This window comes from Hippoglossus stenolepis, chromosome 22 (genome assembly GCF_022539355.2).
Source record: "Hippoglossus stenolepis isolate QCI-W04-F060 chromosome 22, HSTE1.2, whole genome shotgun sequence".
In the NCBI taxonomy this organism is placed as follows: domain Eukaryota; kingdom Metazoa; phylum Chordata; class Actinopteri; order Pleuronectiformes; family Pleuronectidae; genus Hippoglossus; species Hippoglossus stenolepis.
The window spans coordinates 17,795,259-17,806,935 of NC_061504.1; the positions used below are offsets into that span (position 1 = coordinate 17,795,259).

Here is an 11,677-nt window from a genome sequence, read left to right on the forward strand (position 1 = left end):
GTTCTGACTTGTCGTCTTTCTGATTTCTACAGAAACATGTTTCAGTCAGGGACGTTTTGAGCACATGTATTTTATTTTGAAGAGAAACTAACTAAGTTTTCTTTCTAAACTACAATTGATTAAACACAAAAAGTAACATTCTGTGCTCACAAGGTCCCGTTACCTGCTCAGGATTGAGACAAGAATATATCGTAGCCTCCTGATCAGGACATTTGTCAGTCTGACTCCTTGTGTTTTCTTCTGCTAGGACTTGGGATCAGAGATTATGATTTGTCCAAATTAGACGGAGGAGGGCCTGGCAGCCCCAGCAGGGCGGAGATGTACCAGCAGCAGGTTCTTTCAGAGCGCGCTCGGGTACAAGGCCGCCGGTCGTCTCTCTTCCTGTCTGTTGAGGGCGCGGGGTCTGAAAACCAGGTGCCACCCCTGCTGACTTTGAGCCATTCGATGGACGACCTCGGTGAGCTTCCTCCTCCCGCCCCGGTTCTATCGCCTTCCCCGACACCTCACACCTTCCTCCACCCGCTAACGGGAAAACCTCTCGGTAAGTCCAACATCATGACCTTCTGAAATCCCTTGTGTTCCCTTGTGTTGCTGTAGAATTCTCCAAGAGTTGATAAACAATTCTGCATTAATAACTTCCTCACATCAATTAAACTTCACCACAACAAACTTTTGTTCACCTTCATTCTGATTTTCTCTCCTCAGACCCGTCCTCCCCACTCGCCCTGGCTCTTGCGGCACGAGAACGAGCGCTCACTGCCAGAACGCCGAGTCCTGAGCCTCGATCTAAACACGCATCTGCCTCCACGACACCCATCCCCACCCCAGCCGCAAGCCCAGAGGGCAGACATAAGCGCACCCCTATCGCCACCCCTCAGAGCAGCCCTGAGCCCCGATCCAAACGCACAACTCCACAGACGAGCCCAGAGCAGCGAACCAAGCGCACCACTCCTCAAACCAGCCCAGAGCTGAGGCATAAACGCATAACCCCGCCTCTGTTCCCTGATGGACAGGTAGAACGTCCAGAGACAGAGGGAGGAGTAACATCACCTGCTGGCCCATCTCCTGAACGTTGGAGACCCACCCCCTTGCCACCACTGGCCAGTGAGAGTCACTCAGCTCTGATTGACAGGCGCAGAAGCCTTACAGTGGGCAGCTCAGAGGAGGAGGGTGGGGCTTACACAGTGACACTCCCACCAGCATTGTTGTCGTCCAGTGATGAGGAAACTAGGGAGGAGCTGCGCAGAATTGGTCTTGTGACTCCTCCCCCTGCCTTTGGCTGTCCTACTGCTCCTCCTCCCCCATCCTCTCTTACCCTATTACCACGGCGAGTTGGGGAGGGAGGGGGAGAGGGCGGTCCTGACTCCCTGGGTAGACGAGGAGATGAGGAAGAAGGAAGTGATGAACGGCTCCATGACAGCTCCTCGCCCAGTTCACTCCCTCCCTCCATTACCTTGGCCTCCCCTCCAGCTCCAGCTTCCCCCTCCTCCCCACCTGCTACTCACCAATCTTCCTCGTCTGCCGTCACTTCCCCATCAGGCCTAAAGCCTCGTCTTCGTTCACCAATCGGCCGGGGTCGCTCTGCGCTTCGGGACCCGCTGCTGAAGCAATCATCAGACAGTGAGCTTCTACCCTACACTGCATCCTCCTCCCCTTCTTCACCACTCTGTTCCTCCCCCACCGGTGGTGGTGGTCGACAGCCACGCTACCTATTCCAGAGGAGGTCCAAGCTGTGGGGAGGAGGGGATGACCGCGGGGAGGAACGCCGGGGCCTCAGCCCAGAGGAAGGAGGGGGCCGTCCAGCAGCACTGGGAGGTCAGGGGTTGGGGTCGGCTGTGGATCTGACCAGTCGCTCGGCATCAGCACTGGAGCTGAGTGGCAGGGCAGGTTCTGGACTGGATCTGGTCAATCGGCTACAGCTGCTCAACAAAGACAGTCATTCTCTGGGGGAGGAGCCGAGCCCTCTTGACCCAGGCCGGCGGTCACCAGTAGGAGGTGCCAGGTAAGTACTGACCTGATAGCACTACTTCTGTATGTGTGTTTGTGTGTGTGCTGTAACAGAGTCTGTTGTTTGTGTTGTTCCAGATGTGTGGACAGAGGAGAGAGTAAATCGTAGGTTTCATCTCTGGTAAACACTTCCTGTTATTGCCAAGAGATGACTTTCTTTAGCTAACAGCTAACTAACGTTCACCTTCTTTGCAGATGACTAACTATTAAAAATCTGAAATTATTCCCCTGTCCATCTTTGGATTGTTTTGTTGTTTGCTAAACACCTCCTCTGAAAAGCTTTCTGCCGAACCAAGCTTAGCAAACCTAACAAGCCTGTCAAGCTTCGTGTTTCACAACATGTTGAAAAGGTAACGTTGGTCATTTGTAAGTCGTAAAAACAAAAACAAAGGATAAAAGCACAAGGAGCAGATTAAATATTGTATTCAGATGTTCAAATGTAAGCTGCAAAAATTAACATATCCGACTTACTAGCTAACAATACCACAGTAGTTTTACGTTTTAAGGCCTAGAGTTAGCATATCACTAACATCTTTGCATGTTCAATAGAAAGCAAAGCTTCCAGAACAGCAGGCGTTTTAACAGTAATATATAAAAATATTTAAACTTGAATGGCAATGCAACAATAATTAGACGGCTGAGTCTGAGCAAAGTGTCAAATGGTAACTCTAGTCATTAGGATACTGTTATTCTACGGTTTAATGTGTTGCAGGTTGTTCTCCAGTCTCGGTGAACTCCACACCATCTCCCAGCGAGGATATGGCGCAAGCTACACAGTCCGACCAGGAAGTCGCTACCCTGTCACCCGCCGGAGCCCCTCCCCCTCTCCTTCCCCCTCTGATAGGTCGATAGGGCTCGCCTCCTCCCCCACCCCATGTTCTGAAAGGCCAGATTTGAGCTCAGGTCGCGGTCTAACCATCCTGAAGTCCTCCAGTCTAAGTCTCCCCTCAGAACCAAAGGAGGTTCGCTTTGTGATGCGAAGTGCCAGCGCACGAACCAGGTCCCGTTCGCCTTCACCTTCACCCCACGCCTCACCTTGCCCCTCCCCAGTCCTCAGTGGACCGCTGTTGGCCCTTCGGCCATGGAGGCAGCGGCCCCTCAACCTGTGGAATAAATATGACGTGGGTGACTGGCTGGAGAGCGTGGGTCTAGCTGAACATCGCCAGCGCTTCCAGGAGCACGAGATTGAAGGCTCCCATCTCCCTGCCCTCACCAAAGAGGACTATGTGGAGCTTGGCGTCACCAGACTGGGGCACCGGATCAACATCGAGAGGGCACTGAGACAACTGCTGGATGGTTCCACTTGACCCCGTAACTGCTGATCACTAACCTCTAAACATCCTGAACTGTGACCTCATAACCCCTGACCTCTGGTCAGACTCTAGGCTATATCCTTGACCATGATATCTTAGCAATGACTGAATCTTTAAACCTTTTTACCAACGCAGAGCCCAACTCTCTGAAGGATCTCTGTGACATTTTGGCTCGTCAGCTGTTTGATCAACTCAGTGGTGTGAAGAGTGGTAGCATCAAGGTCTGAGTCCAGAGAGCCGTTCTTTATTTTGACATCTGCTCACACTTAGTGTCCACTGATCAAACGGTAAAAACCCTAAACCAAATGTATTATGTCTCTATTGATAAGCTCAGAAGCCAACGAGGCAGCAGCTGACACCGGTGCCATTTTGATAAATCATCATTTAGTTTAAAGCTACTTTCGTGCTACCTGTTAGCTCTTGAGCTTTTAGTTCAAAAGCAACCGGAGCAATGATGTGTTCGTGCGGCTTTGAGCGGAGGTAAAAAGAGTCTGAAAATATGTCAAACCAAGCTGAAATTGGAGAAGAATATTTAAAAGCGATAATTTGTACGATTTTTTAGGAGCCTCTTTGCCTTTGATGATACGTCACGTGACAAATCAGCGTACGAGATTCTTCACTGAACACCGAGCTGAACCGTCTCCACAGGTGAAGATACGTTGATCAAAAAGCTGATGTGACAAACTGACGACAGAGTTAATGAGACAGGTTCTTTTCCTCTTTTCCTGATCACTCAGACCTGATTAGCTGGACTTTTGTTAGCAGCGCTGGACGATTAGCGAGTCTCAACCTTAACAACAGGAGATTCTAGCGGAGGATACGTCTCCGCTCCTTTTAAAAGAAATCTTCTTGTGTCTTAGCATTTTTTCTTTTTCCAAATATCACTCATGAAGACTTTGTGTTGATTTTCTGTTTGTATCTTAATTCCGATCATCTAGAACTTATGAATAACAAGTAATAATAATGTGGTGGTGAGTTTTAATAGTTTGGACAATGACTATGAGTTCCTAATGATTTGACAATGAGTTGAATTTCAAGGTCGTTTCGGTGATGTTTGGAATTCATGATGATTTGTCAATGAGTATGACTTTGTGCTGATGTGCTGTGTGTTTCAGGGAGAGCTGCAGCCGAGCTCCAACTGTAAACCTCTCTGGTTTCTAACCTGCTTATCGAGGGCTTACTGTACATGGTGCTATCTGTTTAAAGCCATCTGTACAGAAAATACCTTTCTCCTTCCCCTTCTATACTTTCCTCACACCGACACCTGAATCTCTTAGGTTAACCCCTGTAACTCAAGTGAGTAATTCCTAAATTAAATATGGCTGTACCTGCCGCGACCCCTGCAGTTATAGTAACTTGTCAGAAACAGGCCAAAAATGGAGTTTCCTCCCTGCCATATTGGGGATTCCTTCCCTGCCATATGTGGAGTTTCCTCCAGACCATATACAGAGTTCCCCAGAGGCCGTGAATGGAGATAACCATGTTTTCATTTAGGGCTGCAACGACTGATTAATCTGCATTGAACCTCTCGTAAATTTTACCATCACGTTGGACCATAGACTGTAAATAAAAATGGACGACACATCTCCACCTCCTCCCGTTCTCCAGAAATGAAGCCAAAATAGAGCCATTTTGCCTCTTAATGATGACCAATCAATAATCAGAATTGTTGCAGATGAATTTTTCTTGGCTGGACTAATTGTTGCAAACAGATTCTCAGTCTCCATTTCAGTGAGGGGGTGTAAAGGCATCTAACCGTTCAAGTTCAACAAAATTAAAATAGTAAATTTATCATTTAACTGTTGCAGCTCTAATGTAACGACTTTTTAAAAATGAATTATCTTTTAAACATATTACCTAAAGATCATAAATGTAGAGGAGTTTAGCCTAGCTTAGCACAAAGACTGGAAACAGAGGGAAACTGCTAGCATAGCTAAAACTAAAATGAAAGAATTACACCTCCCAACAGCAACATGGTCTCATTTACATGTTGTAACTCGTTATTTAACAAACTGGTCGTCAAACCAGACGCAGGAAAAAGCTTCGAAGACGACAAACGAACTGCTGCTAAAACCATGTTTCATTTTTATTGTTGTTGTCTTTCTAAACCTGTAGAATAAACAAGATACAGCACGTAAACAAGACCTCTCCCAAGTTGCTGGAAGGTGTAGAATTTTTAAAACGTATTTGCTTTACATCACTACAATTACAATGTATTCTCAGTATTTTACACGAACTCCACACAACGATCTCGTGATGTAAAGCGTCTCCTCTTGATCCCCGCTAAAGCACAATCAACGTTCCAGTGCCTGTTTCCACTTCAAACCAATCAGCCGCGTTTATCCATCTTTTTTCTGACTTTAGTACCTGAACATGTGCCGCAATGACAGCGCCCTTTTCTAGAAGTAATACCTGCCCATGGCAGACCAGAGGTATAGAATGTATAGTCCATGTACAGCACATCACAGTAGACTATATAGACTCTTGAATATATATTATGGTAGAATAATGTAGCTATAGTGTAATATATAAAGTATAGTAGAAAATGAAATTTATACAGTAATATTTTGGTCTATGAGGTCTTTATCCGTTTGTGGTATTCAGACTTTGTAAACACCTACATATCAGCTGTTAGCCTGATGCTAATAAAAGATAAGTGACCAACATGGCTACAACGTCCCTGTATCGTATACACGATGTATAAGGACAACACGACATAACACGGCCAATCAGCCAGCTACTCGTTCGCCCCTGTGGCCAACTGCAGTAATACAACAACACAAAATATCTCCCGTTGACCTCAATTATAAATGAAACATTGACTTTTTAAACAATGAAGGTTTTATATTTGTAAATGTTTCCCACAGCTCAGACAAGCTATTTTTATGTGTGAGACGTTCTGTTGAAAAAGCTGAAGAAACCAGGAGGAGATTTGATTTTGCGTGATGAGACATTTAGATTTGAATGAATGGGGGACAACTTCAAAACCAGTTGTTAATACATCCAGAATCTCCCCCTGTGAACAGCTGATGATATTCAGCCACACAAAATTTCTGACAGATCAATGATTGTTTGGAAAATAACAAATATGGCTTCAAATAACAATAATAATAACAATGTAATGTTAATTAGTCATGGCAATAAATTCAAGGTTAAAAAAAATCTGGCTTAATCAAACTTTGATCAGTAATTGAAAATCTTTGTGAACTTAATCATAAATCTACAGACAGACGCAATTAGTCTGGAGGTGGTGGAGACCAAAACAAGAGCTAAAAGAGAGGGAGACAAACTCCACATGAATCAAAGTTCAACATATCGTCTTTAAAAGGTGATATGTCAATGTTATCTCACCTTTTATCGCACGCCATTGACCACAAAGTATAATAATGAGATTCTACGTATAATTTGCTGACTCAAAAATCAGAATTTAGTGTGTCCTTGTTGACTGATTAACCTGCACTGCCCAGTAAACATTTGACATTTAATGATTAATTTAAATTACGTCGCCTTCTACGCTTGACTATCCAAATGAAACCAGCTGTTTACACCACAAACATCTTTTGAACAAACATTCCTGGTTTCACAGAACAAGAAAGTGCCTGTTGTGTAGCTGTTTACACTGAGTGAATATCACGTTTGACAGATATATGCTGTATGTCTGTGTAGTATATATCGCAATGGACTAAATTTACTGTACAGAGTCATTTGCAGAACGAGCCGTCGCCTTCTCTGCAACAATTCAAGTAGTTCAGTGATGACATGTGACCTCAGGTCCCTGCTGAAGATTCCTCTGTGCGCTAACATAGCTGACATGAGGTCATTCACCTCTCGTGTGATTCGTCAGCCAACTTTCTATCCACCAGAGATCTTCATCAGGCATCAACGAAAACCAGTGATGGTTTTTAAATCTCAAGGATGGTGAACGTAGCTTCGCAACTGCCGACAATCGCTTTTGCCAAATCTTGATAATGGTTTTCATCAAATGCCGATGACAGTTTCTCAAATCTTGAACCATTTGTCAAATGCCAACTATGGTTTGTAAATTCACAACAATGGTTTTGTTCAAATCTCTTTGAGTTAGAGATCCACTAGATGGCAGTAATGCACCTTGACGTTGTTTGCCACCCGCCAATAAACGGAACAGATCCTGACGATGGCTGAGGAAGAACTCTGCTGGACTGAACTGTTGCTCAGTCTAAATTACATGAAGATCTTTTGTTTGATTCTTCTTACATCAAGAAACTACTTAGAATTTACTGAGAAAAACCGTAAATACAAAGATCCATCAAATAGAAATTTGAAAATCTGTTTTTATCCAGTCCTAATGTTCTAATTCCTCAACTTCCTGCAGATTGGCTGAGAATCCTGGCTTTTAACTTCTGTGTGAAACCTTCCTCCTCCTGATTTTCACCTGGTTCTAATGGTTTTATGGTTTTATGGTTACCCCCCACCCCCACCCCACCCCCACCCCCCACCCGACCCCCACCCCACTTTCTGGCTTCCTCTTTCTAAAGTATGTTTGTAGTTTCTTTTGGAGTGAGTGGCGTGAGTTGTATTTTTTTTTCCTTTTCTAAAAACTAAATGAGCACACGATGACAACTGATGAGCTCTGCAACGCAACAGACTGTAATCTTTATAATAAACTGTCATTTACTACAAAGTTAGAGTCTGGACTTCATGTGTGGTTCTTTCAAGTCGAGACTCAACGGATTCAACAGGTTTGTAACCTCTGACTTTGTGTGGATGATAAAGTCGACGTCTCGACACCTTCACACACTGTGAAGAACTGACTTCAGGGACGGACGTTCAGGAGAAGATCTGCAGACCTCCAGGTTGACTTCAGTAGTACAATATAAACTGCACCAGGTTTGACAAAATCTAGTTTCAAGACTTGGAATCTAGTTTATTTTATATTGAGCTCATGTGTTTGTGTCAATATTAATAATCAACACAACAAACAGTAAAAGAAGTGTGAGAGTTAAAACAAGTTTTGGTCATTATTAATACGTTAGTTATTTTCTTTAATAATAAAGATCACACACTGTTACAGTGTAAAGCTGAGGTCCGGCTGTCTGCTGTACGTGTGTGAACAGTCCTGGTGAAATCTATATCTACCGAGTTTATGCTGAATCCTGCCTGCCTACTGAAGATCGTAAAACTTTATGAATGTTTCCGTGTGTTAAACACAAGGGTAGGACACGTTTTTATTTTACGTCAGTAATATAATTTCATATTCGGACTCCCGCCCCCTAGTGTTCAAATCACAGAAAAACATTTCTCTTATAGATAACTAGAGACTCCACATCAGCCATTGGACAAAGGGTAATTTTGTCTGTTTTTCGCCACCCATTTTTGTGGAATGTGCACCAGGAGAAATATTGACACCAATTTGTCTTAAAGGGGACATATCATGCAAATTCCACTTTGTTAGTGCTTCTACAGGTTAATGTGGGTATCTGGCTCATGTCTACCAACCCAAAAACTCTGGGATAAAAACACTTGCGCGTTTTGTTATAGTTCCTCTAAGTCAGAAACGTCATGCTTGAGCGACTGGAATGAGCTTCCTGGGTTTTGTGTCGTAACAAGGAACTGGAAGTCTCCCTACATGGTCTTGGCCCACCCCCCACCTCATCCCCCCCCCGTCCCCCCACACTCGTTACACCGGGTTTACACCGGAGGCAGCGAGGCTGCGAGGCAGCGCAGCGCCGTTCCCAAGCACGCAGCCGGGCTGTTCACACGGGACGAGCATTTCTCCGCTGGTCAGCCCGCGATTCACTCACATGTGGCATTTGTCTGGATCGTTGGGACTGGGAGGCTGCAGCAGCTGCTCGGGAGCGACCGCTCGCTCTCCCATGCGTGAGCTGGAATTTGTGTCAGCGCCCGCAGCCAGCAGTGTTCCGCAGTGTTCAGCGCTACTGTAACACCGGCACAAACACACCGAGCCCCCCCACTCGTTACGCCGGGTTAATACCGGATGCGGAAGCGCCGCAGCGCCGCTGCGAGGCAGCGCAGCGCCGTCCTCCAGCGCGCAGCCGCCTGGCTGTTCACACGGGACGAGCATTTCTCCGCTGGTCAGCCCCATAGACTGTATATATAAGGTCAGCCCGCGATTCTGCTTTCTCCGCTTGTTGTTGTACCCGTTGAATGTCGGGTTCGGGGTAAATGATGGTCTTCATAGCCCCCCCTCTCTTTCTCTCTCTGTCTGTCTGCTTGTGTGCTTGTAGTGGGGGGGGGCAGAGGGGGACATTTAATTATGTGATTGTGAAAATTAAAACTCCAGGACAACAGAAGGGGAATACAAAGTATGGGATGCATATTTGATAATTTATATCATATAAAATATGTAATTTATATCGTTTAAAATCATGGGGGAGAGGGGAGGGGAGCTGGCTCATTAGCATTTAAAGGAACAGGCACTCAAAACAGGTCACTCTGTGGAGGGCTGTTTTATACAGGGTAAAAAGGGTGCTGTTTTAAATGATCCTTGTGGTATTTTGACCAAAGTATGTTACAGACATTTCATTAAGACCCCAAGGAACCATATCAACTTGTGGTAAAATGGGCATGCTATGTCCCCTTTAAGGTCGAAACCTCGGACCTGTTGCACCTCTGCTCCCTCGGATTGATTATTCTCTGCATTGGAAGCCAGAGACACAAACAAATGTTCAACAACATGACATGTGTCGTGTTCTTTTTTCCTTAGGTAGAGAGGGTAGAGTCGGTCTGGTTCAAAAAAGTATTTATTTAGAAGCAATGAACAGCTACTACATAGCTATGGGCACTCAACGTACAGCCCCAAGCCGCCTAATACCGCCGGGGAAGTCAAGAGTCGCCCCGAACGGACGACAGGTGCAATATTTATAATAATAGGTAGAACTTCATTGGTCAATAACGAGGGGGAGTCACGTGGCTAGTGCACAGGCTGGTCCCAGCCTCTTGGCACTGGAATTCGCCAATGATGAGGAGCCGCTCCCCGTTTCGTCCCTCCTTAGATAGTAGCTGGACAAATCTTCACATTCTGACAGTTTGGTTTGGTGTTTTAAAACCAGCCTTTATCCGGCTGAAGCCTTGTGAGTCTTCAGTATGGCATGCGCCTTTCCTATCTGTCCTTCAGACCCTAGTGGCAGCTGCTTGAATTCTTTCTAAGGGTATGTCACAGTTTCTTATGAAAACAGTGCATTCATGTATGTGTGATGTTTTAATAAAGTTAATGGAGTTTATGCTGTAATATAGTAAGTTAGGTATGAGAACAAGTTAAAGTACAGTGTATTGTATGCCACAGATGTACAGTCTTCTCAAACAGGCATTATCAGACAGGTACAAGACTGAACTGCGATGTGACGCACACACACACACAACAACTTCAAGATTAAAACCAGCCAGCAACGGCTACTATCAGTCACTATGTGAAGGCCACACATTTTCCCACATATTCAGCCCAAACTGCCCCTGCCCCCCCACCCCTGTCCAACATACTGCACTTGTTTAGAGTTCAGTTTCATTGCCATCTTCACAGACACATATTCAAAGAAAAACATAGATTTTAGTCTTAACAAATGTCCCCTTTAGAACTAAAGGTGTGAGTGTGAACTGACTGGGTTCAGCCACCGGGATCAGGTTTTGTGTGTTGATCACCAGGTTTAACCAGTTCAACTGCGGCGGCCCGGCCCTGGCCCACCCAGTTCAACTGCAGCGGCCCGGCCCGGCCCGGCCCAGGAATGAAGTAAAAGGAGTAAAACACATCTTCTATAATATGTATCTGTTCCTTCCAATCATGACTCCATAACCAGACATAAATCTGTGGCTCTATCTTTGCACATGTTTTACATACAACATTAAATCTGAATATCTCAGACGACACTCAGACTGTGTGAAAGAGCAGCAACCTCAAGTAGACCTTTATACTTGTCTTTGAGTAAACCAGAGCTGGGACATGATTGGCTCTTTTGGCTGTTTAGATCCTCCTCCCTGCGCTCCCATTGGCCGGTGAGCTTGACCTGTGGCTGCTTGATGATCACTCATGGGTCGATGGCACATGACAGGCTGCAAACACCAGACCAGGTAGGGACCAGGGACAACTTAGAATGATCTCATTTTGAATGTATGATATGTTTTTGGTTTGGTTTTTGGTTTTTCAGTGACTAGGTCCCTTCTGAGTGGAGAAGCTTCCAGGAGGAGGAGCAGTTAGTTTTAATAATCACTCTGAGTCACTTAGTCTGGGCGCCCTGCGCCAGGCAGGCAGAAAGCTCAGGAGCAGATCTATACTAAAAGTTGGTTTTGTACATGAAGCCACGTGACTCTCAAAAATAAGGAGTGGAACTTGTTTGGAATCCTGTGAACCGGCCTCTTCGCTCAGA

At 45.3% G+C, this 11,677-nt stretch overlaps 2 protein-coding genes and 1 long non-coding RNA gene across 3 annotated transcripts in view; all 3 read left to right on the plus strand.

The window, feature by feature from the left end:
- The window catches only part of shank3b (SH3 and multiple ankyrin repeat domains 3b), a 25,721-nt gene extending 20,262 nt beyond the window's left edge, over window positions 1-5,459 (plus strand). The window contains exons 24-27 of the mRNA XM_047338601.1: window positions 248-541; window positions 706-2,002; window positions 2,086-2,112; window positions 2,720-5,459. Of these exons, the coding sequence (XP_047194557.1) occupies window positions 248-541; window positions 706-2,002; window positions 2,086-2,112; window positions 2,720-3,314 (2,213 nt within the window). The 3' untranslated portion in view covers window positions 3,315-5,459. The remainder of the gene's footprint in view (window positions 1-247; window positions 542-705; window positions 2,003-2,085; window positions 2,113-2,719) is intronic.
- LOC118101619 overlaps window positions 1-11,677 on the plus strand; it is a 34,077-nt gene that overhangs the window by 8,930 nt on the left and 13,470 nt on the right. The gene's annotated exons all lie outside the window — the stretch shown is intronic.
- The window catches only part of LOC118101600 (thymidine phosphorylase), a 6,238-nt gene continuing 5,006 nt past the window's right edge, over window positions 10,446-11,677 (plus strand). The window contains exons 1-2 of the mRNA XM_035147517.1: window positions 10,446-10,468; window positions 11,279-11,381. Of these exons, the coding sequence (XP_035003408.1) occupies window positions 11,331-11,381 (51 nt within the window). The 5' untranslated portion in view covers window positions 10,446-10,468; window positions 11,279-11,330. The remainder of the gene's footprint in view (window positions 10,469-11,278; window positions 11,382-11,677) is intronic.